Source organism: Dermacentor andersoni, chromosome 1 (assembly GCF_023375885.2).
Source record: "Dermacentor andersoni chromosome 1, qqDerAnde1_hic_scaffold, whole genome shotgun sequence".
Lineage (NCBI taxonomy): Eukaryota > Metazoa > Arthropoda > Arachnida > Ixodida > Ixodidae > Dermacentor > Dermacentor andersoni.
In genome coordinates, this window is record NC_092814.1 from 385,311,851 (window position 1) to 385,338,027 (window position 26,177).

The 26,177-nt window shown below is 47.7% G+C and overlaps 1 protein-coding gene across 1 annotated transcript; it reads left to right on the forward strand.

Moving 5' to 3' along the window:
- Nucleotides 1–11,886: 11,886 nt before the first annotated feature.
- Nucleotides 11,887–22,712, forward strand: LOC129381846 (putative nuclease HARBI1). The gene is made up of 3 exons (XM_055065040.1): nt 11,887–12,291; nt 18,553–18,958; nt 22,651–22,712. Exons 1-3 carry the CDS (start codon nt 11,887–11,889, stop codon nt 22,710–22,712), a joined length of 873 nt encoding a protein of 290 aa, XP_054921015.1.
- The last annotated feature ends 3,465 nt before the right edge of the window (nt 22,713–26,177 follow it).

Here is a 26,177-nt window from a genome sequence, read left to right on the forward strand (position 1 = left end):
AACAAACATTCACTTCACAACCCTAATGCTTCACATCTAGCATCACATTGTTTCAATTGCGGTTGTAAACCTTTGTTTGAAGACACAAAAATTCTTTCGAGACACAAATGTCAAACCACACGGGAAATAATCAAGGCATTCTACATTAAAAGATTAGGAGAGACTTGCGTTAGCCATGCATCTTTGTCTCGGTTAGAATGCGAATTTCAGTATCTTCACAACACGTGTGTTAATCTGAAGTAGCGTCTTTTTGCTGTTTCCTTTCTTGACTTCCCTACTTCCTGATATGTTTAACTGATGTCTTCATACCTTGACATGTTCTTATGCTGTGGTTCTTTGCAATCATGTATATATATATATATATATATATATATATATATTCTACGTTTCAATAAAAATTCAGTTGAGAGTTAGCGCGCGTCCTGTCTGCGTCTAGTCTGTGTCCGTGTCACTTCGCGCTACAATCCAAGAACATATGTGAACAAAACATGGCTAGTAATACCTAGTGAGCACTGCGAAAAAGTTAAACATGAAAACTAATGATAGTAAAGACATATACTTCGCTCAGCTGAACTGCAAAATATTGCACGTATCACAAAGACAGCTTAAAAACTTGGCAGGACAGAGCACTGACTGTTAGTTATAGTTGCAATATGCACGCCAAATCTAGACATAAAAAGTCAAAACTAAACTGCCGGAAATGGTCATGTCTCTCCAAGAGACCACTGAGGAACAAAAGGTATACTTTTTATAATTGCATCTCAGATTACTGATCTAATTAAACTTTAGACACATGACCCCTTGTGTGTCACAAATGCGCTGTTGTCATTAACTATGCATAATTACCAACCTTGGTGAAAGAATGACTTGCACTAATGTTTTGAAGAAACACCGGTAAAAATGCTGCTTGTTCTCAACTTTCTGCTGTGACAGCACACTTGTGCGCAGTTACGAACGCAGTTGCCTATAGGGCTCAAACAATATGTTTTGGCTGCTCAGGTACCGTCTACGGAACACCTGGGGTGCGATCGGAGATGGTTGTTCGGGGCGTTCGTTCAGTTACCGGCGCGCGCGATTGGCCTACTCCGCGCCGACGTCGCCGGTCGCGAGGCACGGCCAAGTTTTTGGTGACGTCAAAATGACACGCTCCTGTCAATCATCCTCCCACCGAGCATTTCGTCTACTAGGCGCCGCACCCAACGGGAGCTGGGAAGTTTGGAGCAATCATACGGCTTCGCATGGCGCGTCTGGTGGATTGGATTGGATCCAACTGGCGGCTGCGGCATGGCACGTTTGGATCCAATTCATAGTTTAATTCGAGAAAATGGCGCTTCCGTTGGGAACTTAGGTTGTTGCTTAGAACTTTTTGTTGGGCGAGCTGGTACACATTAGCGAACATTGTTTAACTGCGCGAACAAACGGACCGCAGAGACAGCATTAGACAAGGTGGTTGCGCTGGCATTTTTAGAGGAAGGAGGAGAGCGGGTGGCGGGGCGAAACGCGTTTGAAGAAATGGCGGAAAGTGAAATCCGGTGTCGTTCTTGTTTCTCGAAATAAATAATTCGTTGTTTGTACAGCGAAACAGACCCCATCAGCGGGGCCAGCGAGCCACTGGAATGTTGTCGCTGCCTCTTGAAAAGTGCGCCACTCTTCCCGTCGTTTCTTTTTCTTTTTTCTTTTCGCTGTGCGCGACACCACCTAGGGACGACGCAAAGAAACTGATAGCTATAAATTGCAGTAGTCGCACGTACTACTACTCGAAAACGTGTTTGGGCTTGAGAAGAAAAAATACATTTTTTTAGATAAAGATTTCATTCATTTGGAAGACGAGAAACATTTCGTTTCGTAGTACACTGTCTGCACTGTACACTGTCTACATTATTGCAGGGCCGTGTTACGTAGAAAGCCTTACATTGCCCAGGGAAGGTGTAATAATGTAAATCTGACAGCAATGCTGTGTACTGCTGTGTGCGACAGGGTTTAAAGAAAACATCTTGTTCCGAAAGAAAGCCACCAAACAACAAGGAAATATGACAACTAGATGAAAATTTGTACAGTGGCATGTTAAACATTTAGCACAGCAACAGATGAAGACATAATGAAGGAAGCGCGAGGATGGTTTATTTTGGAAACACGAGGCAATATACTCGAAAGATGCATATGAGCTTACATGTGGAGAAATATTGTTTATGTAGCAGCTAAACTACGAACAGGCCTAGAAAACACTGATACAAGGTGTCGAGCATGTAAACCTCATCGTGCCCTTAAGACAAAGAAACATGGCTTTCTCATGATTCGCTACACGTGGCTGCCTCACACAACTTAGCCGCTTCTAGATATGCCTTGTAAGTACCAGGTGGTCTGTGTGACTTGTGCGAGCTTTAAATATGTACAAGTGCCACGTAGCTGAACAGAACCAAGGTAATGTCGTTTGCCATCGTTTTGAGCAAGTGAAACCAATTATTGCATGTTTAATAGTTAGGTAATTAGTTATTACCAATCATTTAACTGCTCAAATATTATATTCAAAGTAAAAGTGTCAGTGCAAAAATTGTAGAGCATCCTCAAAAATTCCAAATCCAGCTTTCTACTACTCAATAGGTGCAATACAATTTTTTTTTCAAGCTTGAAAGAAGCCTGTGTATACATGCAAGCAGTGCTGTGCAACTAATCACTCGTGCAACTGAACACCATTTGGCTCCTGCTTTCATGCTAGAAAAAACACTTTTTGAGAAGAATATTTGAGAAATTGATTAATTATTATTGAATATGTTTTAGGCAAAATGCATGGAATAGTGTGACTGCCACCTCCATTTTCGGCGACATAGATTGACTCCCTTTTCATGTCCAAATCCAGCTATACATGGTGCGTGTTTTGAACTGGTTCTGTAATCTAGGGAGCTTTTGACTAATTGAAGCTTCGCACCCTAACAATCGAGTCTACAGCCTAAAAATAAATTGGTACATAAACGGTCGCTGTCAGTACCCCATACTCCTTTAACTAAGTGAAAAGTGCTTGTGAGCCAAGAAGTTGGTAGTTCTAAGTAGTATTTCTCATTCTGGCCTGGTGTTATAGCCCAGTCACTGTGATGCCATGCTGCTCAGTCATGCTGGTCACAGCTTCAATCTAGGCCATGGCAGCTGCCCTCCAATGGGGGTAAAATGCAATTAGGCTTCAGGTGTACATTAGGTGTACATTCAGGTGTACATTAAAGAAGGCCAGGTTCCCACAATTTCACGTTGTGACTTTGGAATGTAAAAGCCCTTAATTTAATGTTAAAGTCTAAAGGTGCTTTATTGGGAGCAGGACATCATCCCGAGCTTTTACTGCACTGCCATGGCACCAAGAAGCTCCGAGTAAATAAAAACAATTGCTTAGACAATCTCCATCTCTTGCAAGCATTTAAAAACACTTCTCTGCATGCACCTCTGTTGCTGTTATATTTAGTTCCAGATGCCAAGGCGGGTTAGGATGTTAGAACTACTTTCATACCTGTGTTTTTTTTAACGCTTTAAAGTTGTTGGTTATTTTGCATCTCTGTGTGTGCCGAATGCACATTTCAGTGCATCAATTTCTTCAGAAAGTGCACTCTTTATTTATTTGTACATGCAAAAAGGGTTCAGAAGAACTGCTTTCTGAAGATCTGTATAACAAGCAAAAAAGAATTCTATGTAGGTTGCACAAAGAGAAAAGATTGTTTTGTAAATATGTTATTTAGTTCTTAAAGAATATGCAGCTGTCAGTATTCTGTTCCAAAGTGAAAATTGCCCCTACCTGGCTCTGCTTCATTTTCCGATGTTGATGGCCCATTCGCGGGCACTCAACTGACAGGCTGCACTTTGGCCATGTCTGGTGTGCTGTCACCAGGCCCAAGGTTGATCGACATCCTCACCAAAAGTCGAGTCCGAACTCTATAAAAGAAACATCTCATCATTTTGCTATCAGTTTTGTCATCTTGTGTGCTTCACACACGGCCGTCAGTGAAATATTCCGTCACTTAGATACTGAAAAAAATTCAAGCATTTTCTGGCAGCCAAGCTGAACACACAATAAATGGAGAGCATTAAAGAGCAAATACAGTTGTCACATTAGATTGATCAAGTACAGCAGAAATGGAAATAAATCAGTGATACTGTGTCTGTTGGCTTTGAATGCAAGAAACCTAAAAACAGGAACTTGCAGCCACGCCACTTTGAATTTCCCGCGTTTGCTACCCCCCACAACAAGTTTGGCATCGTCCGGTACTCGGGGCTAGTAATCGCTTAAGATTAAGATGAACGAGCGTCGGCATAAATTAACAGGATACATAACCGGGCAATATTTGCGCATAAAACAACTCACGCAGCGAAGCTACTGTCAAATACCCGATGACGCATCTGCGGGCTGTGCGGTTTGGGCAAACACTTCAAAAAGGAATGCGAGTTTCACTTCTTTCACGTCTACTAAGCTAAGATGCAATTTGAGTTTCTTACTAAACTATACTGGATATTTACGCTCCGAATAAAACGCTGGAAATATTGTTACGTCACATTACATACGTATGAAAGTGAGAAAATTGCTTTTACTGTATTCTTCCCAGGCCGCATGTAGCAGCTACCACTCTCATGCAACAAAAGCATGAAAGTGATACTCGCGGTACGGAAAACAAACACATACAGCGCCAACGTTACGCCTCTTGGAGTTAGAACTACGCACGATCAAGCCACTTTTCTAGCCTTCATAACGCCATGAACATGACCATAGACCGAGCGAAACAACTGTCTGCTCTCTAAATTTATTACCGCTTCTATTTACATACCTATCGCTGCCACAAGCAAAAGTCAATGGGCTAGCTATCCACAAGCCGCAGATTAGACTGACAGCAACATATTACGGTAGCGTAAAACAACTTCCACGCTGACATAGCAGCCGCGGTGTGCGCTAAGTGCCGCAGTTCTCGTTTGCCGCTCGAAATTCCCACCATGATGACGGGCACTGCATCTTTCACATGAAATATTTGCACGCTTTGCTCCGCAGCTCAATAGGAGGGTGAAACGCATTTGCACGTACCTGAAATTCGCATGCCTGAAACCCGTCGACGCTTCCGAATCCCGTACGGCCGCTTCACTTGGACGGGAAGCACTTCTATCAAATATTTCACATGCGACATGTCTCACACCGATTACGCGAACACGACAAAATGACGCAGGCCGCATTGCGACCCCGTGCTGCTGTGCATCCACCGATGAGCTGCGTGCGCGGAATTGCAGAGAAAAAACCATACAAAACGTTAGGCGCGAGAAGATGGCGGCTCTCGTTGAGGAGACGAAGCAGCGGTACAGTGTACTAGAATAGGGGCAGTGTGTTCAGGCAGCGCTCGCCGCTGAGGCGCTTCATGTAGATAGCACGAGATGGCGCTGTAGGAACATGGGCTGTAAAGCCCCTTGATAATTTGAAAGTAGCGACACTCTCCTCCTCACGGCGCTTTCCTCCTCGATTCTCCTCGCCCGCCGGCTGCGCACGGCACGCTATTCCTCCTGGGCTCCCGCGGACGGGCCGCAGGATTCTATGGAGGTGTGTTATTTTGGGCCAGTTGCGCGCCCCAGTGGGGTTCGAAATTTTGAGAAATGCTAATAACAGCATCGATAATGCTGGAGGCAACGTTTATGAGGAGGTTGGTTTTTTCTTAAAGCCGTATGAGCTGGGTATACTGGTTTAAAGGGAGTTTTGAGGCGAGTTCTATACTCCAGAAATTTTTCTGCCACACGATCAGACGCTTTACTTCGTGCGTCTGATCTAGTATTCCTTGTGACACATCCCTTTGTGTGTGGCTTATTAAGCGAAAGCCTTAGACCTCTGTTTCAAGGTCCCGTTGTGAGCTACATAAAATATCGCGTGACCGAAGGAAGGCAGGAAGCGAACCAAAGCATATGCAGCCGCGTATAAGAGATGATTAATGATTAGCAAAGTAATGATTGATTAGTTATTGGATTAAGATGAATTCGGGTGTATTAAGGAGGATTAAGGTGGATTAAAGTCGATAAAGGTGCATTAAGGTGATGAAGGTGGATTAAGGTCATAAGGGAGGTTGGATAAAGATGGATGAAGTTGCGTTGAGGTGCATTAAGGACGATTATGGTGGATTAGGGTGGATTAAAGTACACGAAGAAGGATAAGGGTGGATTAAGGTGCATTAAAGAGGACTATGGTGGGCTAGGGTGAATTAAAGTGAATGAAGGAGGATTAGGGGGGATTAATAAGGATTAGGGCGGACTAAGGTAGATGAATGTGGATTCGGGTGGATTAAGGTGAATTAAGAACGATTATAGTAGATTAGGGTGGATTAAAGTGAATGAGGAAGCATTACGGTTGATTAAGGAGGATTAAAGTGCCTTAAGGAGGGTTAGAGTAGATTAAGGTCGATGAAGGTGGATTAGGGTGCATTAAGGAGGGCTCTTGTGGATTATGGAGGATTAAACTGAATGAAGGAGGATTAAGGTCGATGAATGTGGATTAATGTTCATTAGGAGGATTATGGTAGACTAAGCAGTCTTAATACTCAATGAACCCTAATTCCCCTTAGTCTCCCCTAATCCACCTTAATGCTCATTCATCCACCTTAATTCTCCCACTCCACCTTAATACAATCTAATCAACCCACATCGCCCCCAATGCACCTTATCCTACCCTATACGGTCTTAATCCTCCTTTATCAACCCGTATCTATAATAATCCGCCTTAATCCATCTTACCCCACCTTAGTCCTTATTCATGCACCTTAATCCAACTTAATCCTGCCTAATAGTCCCAATCTACCTTAATACACCCTAATCCACCTTAATCCACCATAATCGGCCTTAATTCTCCTTTACCAACCCTAATCCACCTTAATCCACATTAATCGACCTTAATCTCTCTTCACCCACCTTAATCCCGCCTAATCCTTGTTCATGCACCCTAATCGGTCTTAATACTTTGTCCACCTTAATCCCCCCTAATCTTTGTTCATGCACCCTAATCGGTCTTAATACCCTTTCATCAACCCTTCACCTTAATCCACCATAATCCGCCTCAATTTCCCTCCACCCACCTTAATCTTTATTCATGCATAATAACCTCCTTAATGCACTATAATCCACCTTAATCTTCCTTAATACACTCTAATCAACCTTAATCATCCCTAATCCACCCTACGTCAATCACTAATGATTCATTAATTAACTTAGGTAATCATTCTCTTATACAGGGGTGGACATGCTTTGGGTCACCTCTGGCCTCCTTGGGTCACATGATACTTCCAGTTTACAACGCGACCTTGAAACAGAGATCTAAAGGCTTTTGCCTTAAAACTTGGGAAAAAAAAACTCAATGTTGACTGGCTTACGCTTATCACCCGCAATACCACGGGTATACTTGCCACAGATTTTTTCAGGGCGCAAAGCAGAATCTATAATGCTGCACTTCCGATTGAATAACAACAGTTAGCGACGTGCGAGGTAATGGAGCCGCCCCAGAATATTAAGCATACTGAGGACAACCGCAACAAAAACGCTGGTTAGCAGACCGGAAGAATGAAAAAAAAAAAAAAATGCAGCATTACGGGATGCTTTGCTACAAGCTATAAGAAAGATGCCTCAGCTCGCAAACAACGCTGTTCTTGGTCGGAACAAAGTTCTCTCGGCCAATGTCATGCAGCCACTGCTTCCTGCGCAAGCCGTCACGCTTTCCTTGTGGTATCACAAAAACGGCACAACCATCTTCAGGCTTCTTGCTGCTGTTATATGCGCAACAGGCCGGCATAGCGCTAGCACATAGAGCAGGAAACACAGCGTACAACGTTCGCTGCGCCGAGCTAAAGGGCCGAGCCAGCCGTGCTGAGGAGGAAAATGGCGCGAACGAAAGAGAAAAACACAAGCAAAACTCAAGATCCGCGCGTTTCCAAGGGCAACGGCAGGGAGACCAATCGTCGTGCAGAAAAACGGGGGCAATACGGGGGAACGCGCAAGGGGCGAGGAGGAGGCGAGGTGGTCGCGCGGCGGCGGCACAGTTCAAAGAGTGTCGCTACTTTCAAATCATCAAGGGACTTTAATGGGCTGTACGGGACGGACGGCGCAGCGCCAGCGCTGCGTGTTCATATTTTGATAATCATTTTCTGTCGCAGTCAAATAGACGTGCGAATGCTCGGTGGATGTTAAGATGCATCACCGAAACTCACTTCATATAACAGATGAATTATATGTGCACTCCTAGCGCATCTCAACGCCCATTAGACGGATTTATTAACCTGACAGCAAATGTTTTGCAGACACCGAAGTAGTGGCGTAAAGCCGTCAAATTTGTTTTGAGCCACGCTGCCACGTAACCAGAAACTATTCGGACGGAAAACTTGGCTGGAAATAACGCCGTAGTAAAGGACATCAAATTGATTATAACCAACCTGGATTCCAGGTGCACACATTTTCTTTTGCGGTTCGCATTCATAAAAAAGCGGCCGCGGCATCCGCGACCCAACGTCAAGCGCTTAGTTCCTCAGCCGCTGTTGTAGAAGAGAAGGCAAAACAATATGTATGTACATAGCCCAAAGCCAAAGAGCTTACCTGCTTGGCATTTACCTTTTTTCAAGATAAACATTTGTTCCTCGTTCTTTCATTCTGTTTGGCGAACCCCCCGCAACTACATATGCACAGGTTCATGCATTTTTTTTATTTACATGATGACGTGCTGCCGAACGTCAGACTCATGTGCGAGTATGAGACACGACATCCTACATTTCTATGAAAGGAATAAAACAGGTAGGAAAGACGCCAAGTAAAAGGGATCTCTGCAAAACTACACACAGTATGCCAAAACACAGAAAAACAGTGCGAGTACATTCGATCCCAAACAATGGAGACCTACAGCGGAATTAATATGCGCAAATGAATTCCTTAATTCATTTCTTAATTATATTCACAAAATTAGCTTTTTGAATGCACCAGAAAAAGTTGTGCATTCAGATAAAACAAAGATCAGCATGCATACATGTGTTGCACAATTGCAGCCAACTTTAAAGGGAAGCTGAAACGGTTTTCAATTTCCATGAATTGCTGGGATTGGGAAGAACAGACCTAATAATTTACGGTTCCGTAATTTTTTTTCTTCGTTTTATTAACATAAGGGGCGGAAATCGCTTTCTAAATCACCCCCGCGGACACGCCCCGATCGCTTCCCGGAGCGCCGGGTGAGGTGGTTGCCAGAGGAGAGAACTAGCGAGAGTGACGTCACTGGCGGGGACCGAGCTGCCGGACCGGCGTGCTGGCATGGGCTGGCATGCCTCTTTCCGTCCTGCGCTTTACTGAACGACGCTATGAGAGATGTGCCGCCGCCGCTCATGTTTGTTTTCTTTTGCGATTTTCGTAAACTGTTCTTTCCTTCTGTGCTGCGTGAGTGCCTACAGCCAAGGGCGCCCAACATGGACTCGTTCTGTGCAGAATTCGGCTGCGCGAACACAGGCGGGCGAGACGATGTGGTGTTTCACAGGTTCCTGAAGGACAAGAAGCTTGCAGCGCAGTGGGTCCGTGCGGTGAGGAGAGATAAGTACGTGCCGATGAAATCAACTGTGCTGTGCTCTTCATCTTCCATCAATACGCAGCAGCTCTTCATCTTCCATCAATACGCAGCACATGCAGGTGCACCTAGTTTAATGAAAGCCTGATTAGGCCCACATTGATGCACTCGAGAAATGCGAACATATCAGCCATTAACGTCTGGTAACACAGTTTTAGCGTAGCCGGATAGCAATTTCTTTTTTCGCCGTGCTTCTCTTCACTGATTAAGCCCTTTAACATAAAAGTGCAGCCTGGTTAGGACATAAAAACGCACAACTGCTGATGTGAAATTATCAGCGTGAATTTTGCAGCCCATGGCATAGCCAATTAAATTTAAAGCTTTCACTAGCTAGAATCATGACATCAGCTATGCTGTCGCTGCAAGGCTCCTCTTTGCTGGAGAAGGTTGTAAATATATTCCCTCAAGTTTCTTTAGTACTTCAAAAAGCAACTTGGAGGGATACAGCAATCCTCCCCCAGCTGTAACAAATTTGTGAATTTTGAGACTCTGCTACTGACAGTAGAGTTCTGCAAAAGAAGAGAGCGGCATTCCTCACATTTGTTGCGAGTAAAAATGTCTGCGCGACATACCCTGCCATATATAATGGATGAGGCGGTCATCGCTCCTTTTCTCCACATAAGCCCGGGGCTTTGCCAGAGTACTGTTTAGCTCTACTCTACTAGCGTTAGATTTCCAGCTTCAACTAACTCAAGTGACGCAACGTCTCCTTCCTTGTCATAATTATCAGGTGAGTGAAGTAGCGATGCCAAATCTTTACTGACCTCTTGTGTACCCTGTTTGCATTGCCTTCGCCAAGTTATAAAAATACAGGCGATTCACAACAATCAAAAATTGAGACGGCGTTGGGTGACCATTGGATCCTCACGACTACCTCACAAGAAGTTCAACTTATATTGGCTTAGTCTAGATATCAATAGGTACTGAAAACCCTCTCTTTCCAAGTATTCTAACAGAGCCAAAGTGGTGCACAATGTCACATGGAGCCCATCTGCCGTCGACTGGCTCAAGAAGCCGCAATGTCTTTTTACATTGGAAAGAATATTTAGCGCAGCGAACAAGGACAGAAAAGAGACGACACCACAATGCGCTAACTTCAACAACTTGATTTTCAGGAAACACCCTCCTATTTAACCCATGCACAGTTAAATAGGCGGGTGTCTCCTGAAAATCAAGTTGCTGAAGTTAGCGCATTGTGGTGTCGTCTCCCTTCTGTCCTCATTCGCTGGCGCTAAATATACGTTCCAAGTCAGTTTACCAACACGCCCAACAAATGGCAATCCTTTTGCATGTGACTCCCAACGAGACAGAAACTCGAGGAATCCCTTCAGAGTCCTTCAAAGCAAGCACGCTGCAACCGGGCGCAACACACGGTGAACGCGTCTGCATGCGTCCGTACAGCTCGTGCGACTGCAGCGCCGCCGCATACATCCGGGACCTGTCTACGCTCCCGGCTTCAAAGCAGTGCATGGCGCGCTCCGCCGTCTGAACACACTTCCCCTATTCTAGTACACTGTAACAGTGTACTAGAATAGTGTAGCGGTGAACCAATGTTGCCAACTGTTGATTCCGACGTTATCCCGGCGGTGGTGGCTTTAGTGGCGTGTGTTGCAGCTGTCTAATTTTTTTATTTCTTTTCCCCAAACAGTATGGTTAAAATCATTTCTTTGTTTACATTTTTTTACTGTGTCACTTAGCATTATTTTTTGGTCTTTTTATGCAATTAAACAGTCATTTATGGCCTCCTAGATTCGCGTGCGCCAGCTTCGCATGCAAATCTCGGAGGCCACGGGACAACGCGTAAGGATACGCCGTTCTTGTCGTTGCTAACGTTTCGCCATCGTCTGTTCAACTGTGATAGAGGCGTAGGGTGCGATCTTGTACGCGTTTCAAAATAGAACGGAGGCGGTCCGTTCCATCGAGCCGCACACGATTGGTCAAATTGAACCGCGACGAACGCCATGACGTCAATTGTCACGTGAGCCGTGACGTCTTGCTGCTGTCAATCATTCCATGTCGTCTGCTAACGGACGAACGCCACGGAACGGACGCAGAGTCCGTCCGAATCGATAGAATGGATTAGAACGGCTACCAGACGGCTTGGATTGGATTAGAACGTAAGCGCTTGGGACAGTTAGCATCTTTTGTATCCGGTTCAGTCCGATTCCGCGCTCCCAACAGTTGAAAAACATGGCGTTTGTTTTCTCTGCCGTGCCTTTTCGTGTCGCCTGTGCGGCTGCTGCAGTAGCGCAGAGACGACGAGCAGAAGTAGATGATGCATTTGAAGACTTGACGGAAGAATGTTCCAGCAGTATTTTAGTCTGTCCAAACGAACAGTGCATAGCTTGTGCGACGAGCTTGACCCTATCATTGGATGCCAGCGAGCCAGTGGCCATTCCACAGAAAGGAAGGTGTTGTGCGCGCTGCGATTCTTCGGCGCCGGAAGCTTCCAGAGGAGCGTTGGTCGCGAGGAGCACATAGGCATGGCACAGTCGGCCGTGAGCAGCACCATTCACGAGGTGACGGAGGCCGTCATTTCCGTGTCTGCCCGGAGAAAGTTGGTGGACTTTCCATTCGCACCGCCTGCCAAGGATGAGGCAAAGGCGGCGTTTGCACGACGCGGCGCCATTCCAGGCGTGCTAGCGTGCGTCGACGGCACGTTGATCGCCATCATGAAGCCAGAGGGACTCAGCCCGGCCGACACGGCAAGCTTCATGTCAAGAATGGGTTATTAAGCCCTAAACGTCATGGTCGTAAGTACCGTTGGAATGTTTTAGTTCAAAATGTGGTCGCCATTTTTACTTGCCCATAGTAGCAATTGCTCAGTTTAATGCCCAAGCTGGGCATAACTAGTAATGTAACGATTAAAAGAGGACATGCGGACGCGCTCGTTCAAGTCTGACATGTCGGGAGCAATGATGAGTGTCATGTGTTTGTGTGCATAATCCGTCTGCCGTTCCAAAATTGTGTTTTCGTTCTGGCGTGCATACGCAATCGAGTTGTGCATCCTGGATGTATTAAGGAAAATGGGCAGCAGTCGTAGCAGAAATGGATACACTGTAGGCAAGATACGATGGAAGCATTTTGAACACGGAAGCACTTACATCCATTGCATGGGCTGGCTTAGGCTTGGCAGGCTCGTATTTGTATGTCATTTTCGAAATAAATAAATAATTTATATATAAAAATTTATATATGGGTGTTCATGCACAATACCGGGCCTCAAGTTTTCATTTAGCTATCAATTTGTTCAAACCATAGGCGTGCGCACAAGGGGGGCCGCATTCCCCCCACCCCCCTAATTGCAAGACCCTGTGCACGCCTATGGCTGAAACAGTCTGCTACTTGTACCAGCGTACATGTATTCTTTTCTGCATATGAATAGCAAAACGGAGTTCGAGCATATTGACACGTGTACTTATATTTAACGGGCGACCACGTTTCGCCGCCTAACAAATGTTATCGCACAGCGCGGGACGCGTCTGCATGTATCCGAAGTTTCTGGAAAGTTATCGATGCTTCTATCCGCTGTCTGTTGTCGCCGAACCTTGTTTTATCTGATTTCATTGCGTGACTCGAATGTTGTAGAACTTTGTGGAAGGCATGCGGGTCCCGACGATTAGTCTGGAACCTTCGATGACTGCTGTACAAAAGCCGACGCACTTGACCCGCTGATCATATTTTCGACGATCGCCGACCGTGTTCGCCGCTATCGTTGTGCTATAAGTGTAGCCTCTTTATGTGGGCACAGGTTCGCCCAATAAAAGTTAGTTTTGTCTTTCACAGTATTTGCTACTGTGTTCTTCAACGTCACCACCACGTGACATCTGGTGGAGGTGCTTTTCGTTCATGTACCGGACGCCCCCGACAAGCCGTGATCCAAGCCCGGACCGCAAAGAGAACACCAAAGTAGTCCCGGAGCATCGAGCAAGCCGCCGTCTTCAACAGCTGCCCCCGGAGCACGGACTTCTACCTGAGAAGACCAAGAAGATTGTGGACAAGGCAACCCCAATGGCAGCCCCAGCGTCCCCCATCGTGCTGCAGCAGCCCAGGGAACCTCCGACGTTCCGCGGATCAACATTCGAGGACCCGGAAACCTGGCTCGAGACGTATGAGAGGGTCGCTACGTTTAACAGTTGGGAAAGCGAGGACAAGCTGCGGCATGTCTATTTCGCACTGGAAGACGCCGCCAGGACCTGGTTCGAGAATCGAGAAGCCACCTTAACGACGTGGGACCTGTTCCGAAGCGGCTTCTTGCAAACGTTTACAAGCGTCGTGCGAAAAGAGCGAGCCCAAGCACTACTATAAACCAGAGTGCAGCTGCCGAACGAGAAGATCGCGATCTTCACGGAGGAGATGGCCCGTCTTTTCCGGCACGCCGACCCGGAAATGTCAGAGGATAAAAAAGTCCGCTTCCTGATGCGGGACGTCAAGCAAGAACTTTTCGCAGGACTTATTCGTAACCCGCCGAAGACCGTAGCTGAGTTTTCGGCAGAGGCATCGACGATCGAGAAAACTCTGGAGATGCGCACCCGGCAATATAACCGCCAGGGGCTCACGCCGCAGTACGCCATCCAAGGACTGCATTCCGGCGACCTTCAGGAGACCATCAGGGCCATTGTGCGCGAAGAACTGTGCAAGGTCCTGCCTTCGCCGCAGCACCAAGTGGCTTCGATCGCCGATATTGTGAAAGAAGAGGTGCACCAATCGCTTGGAGTTCCCGAGCTGCAACCACAATTACCGCAGCCCCAGCAAGAAGCGATGACATACGCCGCCGTCGCACGCCGTCAAGGTCCCCCTCCGCGACCACGCCAGGGCCCTGCAACGACGCAATTGCGTCGTCCGCCGCCGCCGCCGCCGCCAGCACGCCCACTCGTCGCCCAGCGCACCTACGCGAGGAAGACGGACATTTGGCGAGCCCCCGACCACCGCCCGCTCTATCACTGCGGAGAAGCCGGCCATGTGTATCGCCGATGCCCATAACGGGAGATGGGACTGCGATGTTTCGCCGTCAACGCTCCGCACCCGCAGCAAGGTGAACGCACTCGCGCTATCGCCGACTACCTCGCCGCTACTCAGTGGAGCTCTCGACGACTGTCGCGTTCGCCATCACGAGGCCGCTCCCTCTCGCCGCGGCGCCGACCATACACTGGCCCAGCCCGGGGCCGGTCAGCGAGCCCATATCCGGAAAATTAAAAGCAGCAACCGATGGAGGCGCGGTTGCTGTTCGTCGAACTGACGAAGATCCTCCGCCGCCGACGAAGACAACAAAGAAACCATCTCGACGACCTAATGACGACAGGCCGCCGTCCCGACGAAGTCAAGAAGCCAAGACTACACTGACGAAAGACGGCTTGACGACGCGACGTTCCAGCTTCAGTTCAATACGACGCAGCCGTGATCCGACGCCAAGACCCAACTGCAACGCCAGACAAAGAACCACCGACCTCGACGTACTTCTCGACGGCCACGCAGTCACTGCCTTAGTCGACACAGGGGCCGAATACTCCGTAATGAGTAACAGCAGCTCAGAAGTCTGCTCCGACGATAAAAAAGCTGCTTTTCGACGTCATCAAGAATTCGCCAAACACCAGTCGCCAAGCATCGCATAATCACCGAGGAGTGCGCTCGACCACTCCGCCAGAGCCCTTACCGAGTTTCGCCGCGAGAACGTGCAGCTATAGGAGAACAAGTCGACAAAATGCTGCGCAACGACATCATCCAGCCATCGAAAAGCCCGTGGGCATCCCCTGTTGTCCTCGTAAAGAAAAAGGACGGAACCCTACGTTTCTGCGTCGATTATCGTCGTCTGAACAAGATCACGAAGAAGGACGTATACCCCCTCCCACGAATAGATGACGCATTGGATCGGCTCTGCAACGCTAAATACTTCTTGTCGATGGACCTCAAGTCTGGCTGTTGGCAAATAGAAGTCGACGAAAGAGATCGCGAAAAGACGGCCTCCATCACCCCAGACGGCCTCTACGAATTCAAGGTTATGCCATTCGGACTGTGCTCGGCGCCTGCAACGTTCCAGCGCGTCATGGACACGGTGTTAGCAGGATTGAAGTGGCAGACCTGTCTCGTTTATTTGGATGACGTCGTCGTCTTCGCTGGACATTTCCACGATCACCTCAGGCGGCTTGCGTCAGTACTAGAGGCCATCAAGTCGTCCGGGCTTACTCTGAAGCCGGAAAAATGCCGCTTCGCTTACCATGAGCTTCTGTTCCTAGGCCACGTAATCAGCAAATCTCGTGTCCGTCCAGACCCGCAAAAGACAGCTGCCATCACACAGTTCCCGCAACCCATCAACAAGAAGGCAGTGCGTAGATTCCTTGGCATGTGTGCCTACTACAGGCGCTTTGTCAAGAACTTTTCACGCATCGCCGAGCCTTTGACACGTCTAACTAAATGTGATGTTGACTTCAAGTGGGAAACGCCGCAGGCCGACGCATTTGAAGAACTCAAACGACGCATGCAGTCGCCGCCGGTACTTGCGCACTTCAACGAGTACGCCGATACAGAAATCCATACTGACACCAGTAGCCTAGGCCTCGGTGCCGTTGTAGTCCAGAGAAGAAATGGAGTCGAACAGGTGATAGCTTACGCTAGCCGGTCGCTGTCAAAAGCGGAAGGCAACTATTCTACGACCGAAAAGGAATGCCTCGCCATCGTTTGGGCTACAGCTAAATTTCGCCCTTATCTTTATGGCAGGCCATTCAAAGTAGTCAGTGACCATCACGTGTTGTGTTGGCTAGCGAATATAAAGGATCCTTCAGGACGACTGGCGCGGTGGAGCCTCAGACTACAAGAATACGACATCACTGTAACTTACAAGTCCGGACGAAAACACTCCGATGCCGATTGCTTATCACGCGCACCCATTGACCCGCCGCCGCAAAATGACGAGAATGACGATGCCTTCCTTGGAATTATAAACGCGGATGACTTCGCTGAACAGCAACGGGCAGACACGGAGCTAAAAGGCCTCGTTGAATATTTGGAAGGGCACACCGAGGTTGTCCCCAGAGCATTTAAGCGCGGATTATCTTCCTTCACGCTTCAAAACAATCTACTCGTGAAGAAGAACTTCTCACCAGTCCGCGCCAATTAACTTCTTGTTGTCCCGTCACGACTTCGTCCAGAAGTATTGCATGCCCTACATGACGATCTGACCGCTGGACACCTCGGATTTTCCCGGACACTATCGAGGATACAAGAAAAGTATTATTGGCCGCGCCTGACCGCCGATGTCGCCCGTTATGTCAGAACATGCCGAGACTGTCAGCGACGCAAGACACCGCCGACAAGGCCAGCCGGATTACTACAGCCAATCGAGCCTCCTTGCCGACCATTCCAGCAGATCGGGATGGACTTGCTGGGACCCTTTCCGACGTCAATAACCGGAAATAAGTGGATCGTCGTGGCGACGGACTACCTCACCCGCTGCGCTGAAACAAAAGCACTGCCGAAAGGTAGCGCAGCCGAAGTGGCGAAATTTTTTGTCGAAAACATCGTGCTGCGACATGGCGCCCCAGAAGTCCTCATCACCGACAGAGGAACGGCCTTTACAGCCAAGCTCACAAAAGCCATTCTGAAATACAGTCAGAGAAGGCACAGGAGGACAACGGCCTACCACCCGCAGACGAATGGTCTTACGGAGCGGCTGAATAAGACCCTCGCCGACATGCTAGCGATGTAGTACGTCGGCGTCGAACACAAGACCTGGGATGCCGTCCTGCCGTACGCGACATTCGCTTACAACACGGCCGTGCAAGAAACAACACAGATCATCACGCCGTTCAAGCTGGTCTACGGCAGGAACCCGACGACGACGCTCGACGCCATGCTGCCGCACGTCACTGACGAGGGGAACCTTGACGTCGCTACCTACCTCCAGCGCGCCGAAGAAGCCCGACAGCTCGCCCGCCTGCGGATCAAGAACCAGCAGAGGACCGACAGCCGACACTACAACATCCGACGACGCTTCGTCGAGTACCAGCCCGGCGACCGTGTTTGGGTGTGGACCCCGATACGCCGACGAGGACTCAGTGAAAAACTGCGACGATATTTCGGAGCCTACAAGGTCATCCGACGTATTGGCGCACTGGACTATGAGGTCGTGCCAGACGGCCTTTCGCATTCACAGCGACGCCGCGCACGATCTGAAGTGGTCCACGTGGTGCGTCTTAAACCCTTTTACGGACGCTGACGAACTTCTTATTTTGTTATTTTCTTTCTTAGGGGTGCTTTTATTACTTTCGTTTTTTTGCAGCATCGGGTCGATGTTTTTTAAGAGGGGGGTATTGACACGTGTACTTATATTTAACGGGCGACCACGTTTCGCCGCCTAACAAATGTTATCGCACAGCGCGGGACGCGTCTGCATGTACCCGAAGTTTCTGGAAAGTTATCGATGCTTCTATCCGCTGTCTGTTGTCGCCGAACCTTGTGGTATCTGATTTCATCGCGTGACTCGAATGTTGTAGAACTTTGTGGAAGGCATGCGGGTCCCAACGATTAGTCTGCAACCTTCGATGACTGCTGTATAAGAGCCGACGCACTTGACGCGCTGATCAGATTTTCGACAATCGCCGACCGTGTTCGCCGCTATCGTTGTGCTTAAGTGTAGCCTCTTTTTGTGTGCACAGGTGCGCCCAATAAAAGTTAGTTTTGTCTTTCACAGTATTTGCTACTGTGTTCTTCAACGTCACCACCACGTGACAATATATCTGAAGCGTATTTTGTAGTGGTCTCCACTGCGGGTGTGCAACGCGGAATTTCGCATTCTTGTTGTGGACCCCCGGTTCCCTGGTTCGTGCGACGACTCTTCGGTGTGGCAGCCTAATCCACTGCGTGCACGCCTAGCCGCACAACTGCAGCCTGGCGAGTATCTGCTTGGTTAGTATTCGTAATGCGTACCCCTAACTAGGGCAGAGCACTCAGCTGTCATTTTTCTGTACTAGGAGACTCAAGATATCCCCTCGAGCAATGGCTGCTTGTTCCAGTACCTGGCAGCCATGCCCGGCAGCACCTCTGAAGACCACTATAACCGGGAGCACGCATCCATGCGCAATGTTGTGGAGAGATGTAGCGGGGTGTTGAAAAGCAAGTTCCGCTGCTTGCGGCAATTTCGGACACTGCTATACAGCCCCGATAGAGCAGCGCGAATCATTTATGCATGCGTTGCGCTCCATAACATTGCCTTGGACGCGGGTGACTGGACATTGGACGATTATAGGGGGGAAGTGCCACCAGCTGAGGAGCCAGAGGAGCCAAGAGACATCCAGGTGCTGGCACCGCACGACGTGTTCCTCAGAGGAAGGCAGCAGGCAGCCCCGTTGTCAACCTTTTCTGAAGGACACCGGAATGGTGAGTTTTCATAATACTCAATTTATTTATACTGTGTTTATTTATACTGGGCTGTGTTTGTAGTGGAAAATACATTAAAAAATTTGTATACACATCAAGTGCACCTCCATGCAGATGGTCAATGTTCCAAATCCACACATCCGACAGATTAGGATAATTTAAACACAAACGAAGTACACTTATACAAAGAATCCTTTAAATAGAATGGCACAGCCGCGGACTCAGAAACAATTGTACCCACTTCACTATGCAAGAGTCTCCAAGGCTGCCACTTATTAACAGTAGTACTCGTGAAGCAGTCGTAAGGCAATGCTTCATGCCCCTTCATCTGTGAAGAACTGCATTTGCTGCTGCTCCCAAGCTAGCATTGTTTTGTGCAATATGCACATCACAAAATGCTTCTTTCCTCGTGTAACATTATAAATACGATGCTACAACAGCTTGTATGTGTTGTGTGAATCCTGTGATATGCCACTTTCTGTAGATGCAGCAGTTGTTACTTTCTACTCATGTCCAAAGATGTGTTTGTTTTGCCATAGTTGGTGGTTACATTAATGGAATTGGCACAAAGTACTTCTTTCCTAGTGCAACATGAAACACGGGAGTGACGTGAAAGTGCAGCCTTTTCTTTAAATATCCCATGAAATATGAAATGGAAACATCCTTTGACCCATCATACACATGACAGACTTGATAGAAGCAATACATATGATTGGCACTCTGTTCTCATGGTCACCATCAGCAAAAGGTGCGCAAAATTTTCATAAAACACACCAGAATGAACGCAACCGCCGCATCCTGTGCACTCGGACGCTCAGTGTACATTGGTAGGAGCGAGGCAATTTGCTTGCTAGCCATCTCTTGTGCTAGGTGTATCAAAACTTCTGTGCAAGCATAAATACTCAGGCGAGGCAAGCAAGTAAAGCGTAATGAATGTGGATTCAAAACAAAATGTAACGCTGAGTGTAGTGACAACATTACACTCGTCACACCATGTCCAGATGGGTAGACGTAAATTAACGTAAAAGCGCATAAAAAAAGATTGGTCAACTTATCACAGTCTATGATGACAAGTACACCCCAAACCTTGTAGTACAACATGCTTCAGGTAGCAAAGCATGTGACAACATTGCAACATCAGCATCGCACAATTCGTTTTCACCACGGCACATAAAACTTCTGTCACATTTACATGACCTTGCGAGAAAGTATGACTTTCACAGGTATGTCAGTTCCCTTGTCAGTGTTATGAGTCACTCACTAAAAGCATTCATTTATAGACAGCAATTGTATTGCGATGCTAAACAACAGGTGAATCATGATTGTAAAAAAGGTGAGTGCACTTGCCAGCTGTGATGAAACATGCTACATAAAACATGAATAATTGGCCCTACAATCTCACAGCACCCAGAAAGTGCCACACGTGAAACTTATTCTTGCAATGACTCACTTGGAAGGAAGACTAGAGGAAACCAATCACTGGCGTGGTGCAATGATGATGGTCATTTTCATTTGTGAAACTATGCAACTTAAAGAGTGACTAGTTTGGTGCTCTGAAAAAAGAGCACATTGTAGTTGTTGCACCTTAGCCTCACTGTGCGGAAATGAAAATATCGCAGTGCAAACACTATGCGGTAACGCTTCAGAATGAGTGCAGTAAGTTACAACACAGTGAAGCAATATAAATATCCCAGTAGAAAACAAATACACAGAAATCGATAACTATTTGTAATGATTCCAGTGTGAATGACTAGGCGCCTTCGAAATGTGTAAATAAAGAAAGCACGCTGGCATTGCAGCTGGATAAGCATAAAAAGAAAGAGGCAAATACTACGGAATAAAGATGGGTGCACGCATTACCCCTTTCAACCAAAAAATCCTCCTGTATTACTCATAAAGGAAACTTAAATACTAAAACTCAAACAATAAATAAATAAAACAAACGGAACTGATGAAACACAAATGAATAAAATGACATTTAAAAACGATAAATTAATTTCTATCTTGTTGCAGGTGCGCAGCGATGTCTTGCGCTATGGCACGCACCTGCTCCAAGATCCCCTCCTGAGCTGCTGCCGTCCGCTCTGCCGCGACAGCGAGGCGGGTAGTGGAGGCTTCGATTCTCCACAGCACCTGGAATGAATAATCATGGTGAAACTGTTCGCATGAGTTGCTGGTTACTCGCAACCAGCTCACGGCTGGAAGCTGTTGTTGTCAAGAATTGCGACGTGCACAACGATTCCCTCTCTGTTGAAGAGCCACTGGCCTGATGGCATCTTTTGGCAGTGTCAAGCATCGTGTACAAGCTATGCCCTCTTCGTTTGGACAGACAAAGACCTGCTGGAATTACTCTTCCGTCATCTACTCAAATGCATCTCTCAACACCAAACAGCCCTTTTCAGGGCTAACCAACCTTTTGCCCGGCGGCTGATCTTTGGCAAGAGACGATACCGAGCCCTCTATACAACGCATTTTTCTTGTTTACATCCCAAGCTGATTTGTTTTCCAGATTCATGATTTACTTATAACAAAGCATAAAGAATATTTATGTTCTTCATGTAAAATGACACCAAAGGACCTACCAACCTGCAGCATCTCGTCGCCCTGTTCCACGCTGCGGGTGCACTGCGACGACATCGTCGTCAAGGTATCCACCCATCGCGGTCGCTGTCGACGTGGTGGCCGAACAGGGCGCTGCAACACTGAAAGCATGCAGCATTTTGTACAGTTGCACTGCATTTTATGGTACGAATAAAAGTGGCTAATGCCATGTTATGGCTTATTGGGCTAGTTCAATAAAATACGAGAGCTCATTTTCTTTAACAGCTTGAGGATCAATAACTTTCCAGGTGCAGCCGCCACCCTTTCGGTAGGTGACGCACCGCGCGGTGGATCCTCTGCCGTTGTAAACACATTAAACGTTTACGAACAGCACTTACATTTGGCTATAATTAAAACACTCATTCCTCTGATGCTTACGTGTCACTGTGCTCTGCACGCCTGCAGCCTCGTCTCTTCCTTCCACAATGACCACTTCCATCGCCGCAGTGGAGACGTCAACCTGCTGGAAAGTGCCATAAGCGTGTCCCTTCACTACGTGGGTATTCGTTACAATGCCTATGTTACAAGTTTTCGCACTACACATTTGCGCAAATATTCTGCAATTATTGAGTGCTTAATGATCCCATGTATTACCGTCCTCGTGTACTTCCCTGAAGGCATTTTAATTCTGTGATGATCACTTAATCCCCCTTTTCGCTAAAGCGCAGCCAATTGAGATTCTAGTTCATTAGCCTGCCTGCTTTTCCATTCTCTCCTACGCTATTTTCCTGCTCACTAACGGTGTCGCGTTGCGCTAAAGGAACCACTTACACATAATGGCAAACTCTAAACCAGCGCAGTTCAGGAACCCATGATATTACGGCGGCAGTGTGCTTACCTCTTGGTAGGGGGGGTCGGTCACGCCGTGGAGACGTACCGTCCCGGTCAGCTGGAGGACTCGGCCACGGAAACTGGGTAGCCGCCCCCCTACTGTGCTTCTGAAAATACACGCCAATGTCGAAGGACAAATTGCCCAGACCATTCGACGGTCACTCACTTTTGCTCATGGGCAATTGCGGCAGCGTCGCGTCGGGCCTCAAAAACTTGCTTCCTCCACCACTCCTGCCACTGCTCTGTGGTTTTGACGACAGGGCCTTCCCTGTTCAGCGTGTCGGCCAGCTACTGCCACAGCCGTCAGCGGTCGCAACAGTGAAGCGCGGCCCCAGCTCGCTGGATCTTATAGCCAGCAGGGTATGCTGCTCCATGAAGGTGACCACCGTCTCCCTCTGTGCCTCCGACACACGCGCTCCCTTCACGGGCGCTGTCACGTTTTGCGCCATGGCTTCCAGTGCTCAACTGAACGACTGAACCAACCGCTTCAAAATTCGCGCCGTGTGCTTGAAACGGGGTGGTGGCTAGCGCCATCACTAAACGTTTCGCAAGACTTCGACACCACCTAGCGCCATTTGAAGACATTAACCGCAATATTTTGTTTCAGTCGTTTCGCATTGCAAATTGAATCTTTGAAAAGCAACACCAGCACATTTTACTACTCAGTCATAGTAGCAAAATATTTCTCAAAATGTTGGAAACGCTTCTCAATAAATTATACGGTCCCCAAGCAGACGTCAAAAGCGTGACACAGGCTTCCACTTCGCTGACTGGCTGTTTGCTTCCTCTCGTTCTCGCGAACATTGTGGACCGCCTATTTCGTGACGTACAGAACGGACCACCTCCGTTCTATTTTGAAACGGGTACAAGATCGCGCCAGTAGTGTCCGCTTTCCGGGGGGTGGGGAGGGGGCAAGCAAGACGGCATCGCTCAGCGGGGGGCGGGGGAGTAGGTTGGTGTTGGTTGTTATCGCGAAATTCGCGAACCCTGCGATTTTTTTATAACGTAACATTTCTATAGTTACCCAACAAGAAAAGCCATCCGACCGTCAGTCCATACCGTAGGATATCTTTCAAAATAGAACCTAGAGCAGCGAGTGAATTCACCTTCGTGCTAGCTCTTTCTTCAACGTGACCGAAGCAGCGAGAACACAGTGCTCACGAAGCTCTCAGCACATGCCGCACTATGCGCTTTTCGCAGATCACTTTCAAGATAGGTGTACGCACGTCTGTTTTCAAAGTGAAATAAATGGCGAGAACACAGCGCGTGAACTTTTCAGCAGTGGGCACACTCTGTCCGTATTGCAGTTCGCTGTCAAGATACGGTTCGCGCGGCCGTAACACAAGCAGCCGCCGCCGGAGAACGGTTGATAATGGTTCGACGCGGGTGAGAAGTGCTAAAGAGCAATAACGACTCAAAATGAACGGAACGTCATCGCCGCAACTGGCCCTGCCATCTGCCGTACTTTGCTTGCGCCATTCACTTGGCGCCGCCGACCACAGCAGCTTGTGTCGCCGCAGCGCTGTCGCCTATACCGGTCGGATCAAGTCTCATAACATTGATAACCACATGAACTGCGTGTAGATGAGGAAGAGTCACAATGCTTACGCATACTCAGACAAATCCCAGAGGAGTTCCTGTGTGATTTTTTTTTACCGGAAAGGTGCAGTCGCCGGTGACCCAGAGTTGACAATGCATGTAAGAGGGGTGCGAAGCTTTGCTTTTTATGAGAGTGTTGCCCAGCTCCCAAAGATCTGCTCAAGCTAAGACTTGCTGATGGCTGTATGTGTTTTTTTTATTGTCGCATGCCCTCGAACCGCCATGAATCCTACTGTGTAACGACATTAGAGCAGCATTCACGTCCAAAAGGAAATGCAGCATGTAATTGGGCTGCCTAAGGTTTGCGGCCGGGCGGCAGTTCCCCTCCCCTCCCCCGCTTCCGTTGACAAGTTAGGGGGAGGGGTCTAGAGCAATCTTACACCCCCTTCCTCACATTGGCGTGGCCAGAAAATGTTTCGTGTGAGGGGGGGGGGGGGTCCCAATTGACCATGGAGGGGGAAGAAGTGGGGCCATTGCCATAGTAGCAAAAAATTTACTGTTTGTGAGCGTTAAAAGTGCCCGGCTACGCCGCTACTCGCCCCCCCCCCCCCCTGCAATCGACGCAAATCGAGTTATCAGAACGTGCATGACGCGCATGCATGACATAACATGAATGACATGCCGCGAAGCTGGCATGGACGTCGTGACATCATCATCAGCCTATTTTTTTGTCCATCGCAGGACGAAAGCTTCTGCAGCGATCTGCAATACCCCTGTCTTGTGCTAAGTGGTTCCACGTGTCCTCAAGTTTCCTAATTCCATCGTGTCCACCTTATTCTCTGCCGTCCTCGACTGTGCTTACCTTCCCTTAGCACCCATTCTGCCACTCCAATAGACCAGCAGTTATCTCCCTTACGCATTGCAATGTCTCCCCAGCATGACTTCTTCTTGTTGATGCCAACCAGAATATCAGCTATCCCGGTTCGCTCTCGAATCCACATCGCTGTCTTACAGTCTATTATCGTCATGCCTAATATTTTTCATTCCATCGCTCGTTGCCCGGTCCTCAACGTCTTCCCAAGCTTCTTTGGTATAGGCACACAAATAGCGCCACACAAGAAGCTGTAACCCACTCACGAATCACACCATCAAAATGGCAAAAAAACCACCGCTAACAAACGAAAAGCCCTGATGCCTATATTTTGAGAACCACCAGCAGGCCCCACGCTACGTGTGCAAGAAATCTTGTACTGTATATTCTACCATGGAATAATTACATATTTACGTTTTCCTTGAAAATGCAGTATCATACGTCTTGCTGGTCTGCAATGCGTATTAAACGGATCTACCATTCGTAATAATCATTTCTATAAATAGAGACGCTCAGAAGTATAGAATTTGCTAGGTTGTATTTCTGCAGTGAACGCAGATTTGGCCGTACAGCTAAGCTTGCTTTCCGACACCCTGGAGTATGGGTGTTAATGTGGACTAGCACCCAAACACCCTAAGTTCATTTTGGTTGGGTACCCTTCTTCTGGGGTGCTAGATAGCACCCTAACTGTAGGGTGTAGGCAACAGGATGTCGCAACAGCAACAGGATGTCCATCTGGCGACCAACTTATTTACTTGCTTAAGAGTGCTAAAATGTTTATTGTGTAAGAAGCCTATGTGTAGCCTGGAATATCCGTTTTACTTCATGAGCCTGGGATATAATGTCCATCCCGCATCCAGATAACATTCGAAAAACACCCGACCTGGACCTCCCGGGACACCTTTCGGTGTTTAACATGGGATGTTTTCTGGATTAGTGTAGGGCATTCTGCCCTCTTAAAATTTTCAAACCCTTATGGGTGTAATGCGGGTGTACTTATCTTTTCACCCTTGTAAACACTCTTGAAACACCCTTCTTTAACGGAAAAGGGTATTCAATAAAAAACACCCTTGGAACACCCCAGTCTTTCTAATTTACACCCTAATTATGAGGGAGTAAGTGAACAAGCTTACAGTATATGATAAATGAACATTGACAGTTAACGCGTTGATATTGGTTATACATGAAACGCGCGCTACCTGCGCTTGAATCTGGTAGTTGGAATGATTAGATCGGGGCATCTAGGCAGCAGCGCACTGACTTCGAACAGCGGTCAAAATTGATGTTTCCCACGAATGTTGATATTGAACGGATGACACTAACGCGCCGACTTTGCATAGCCAGATATCTGCAAAAGGCTTCGCATGATCAATGGCA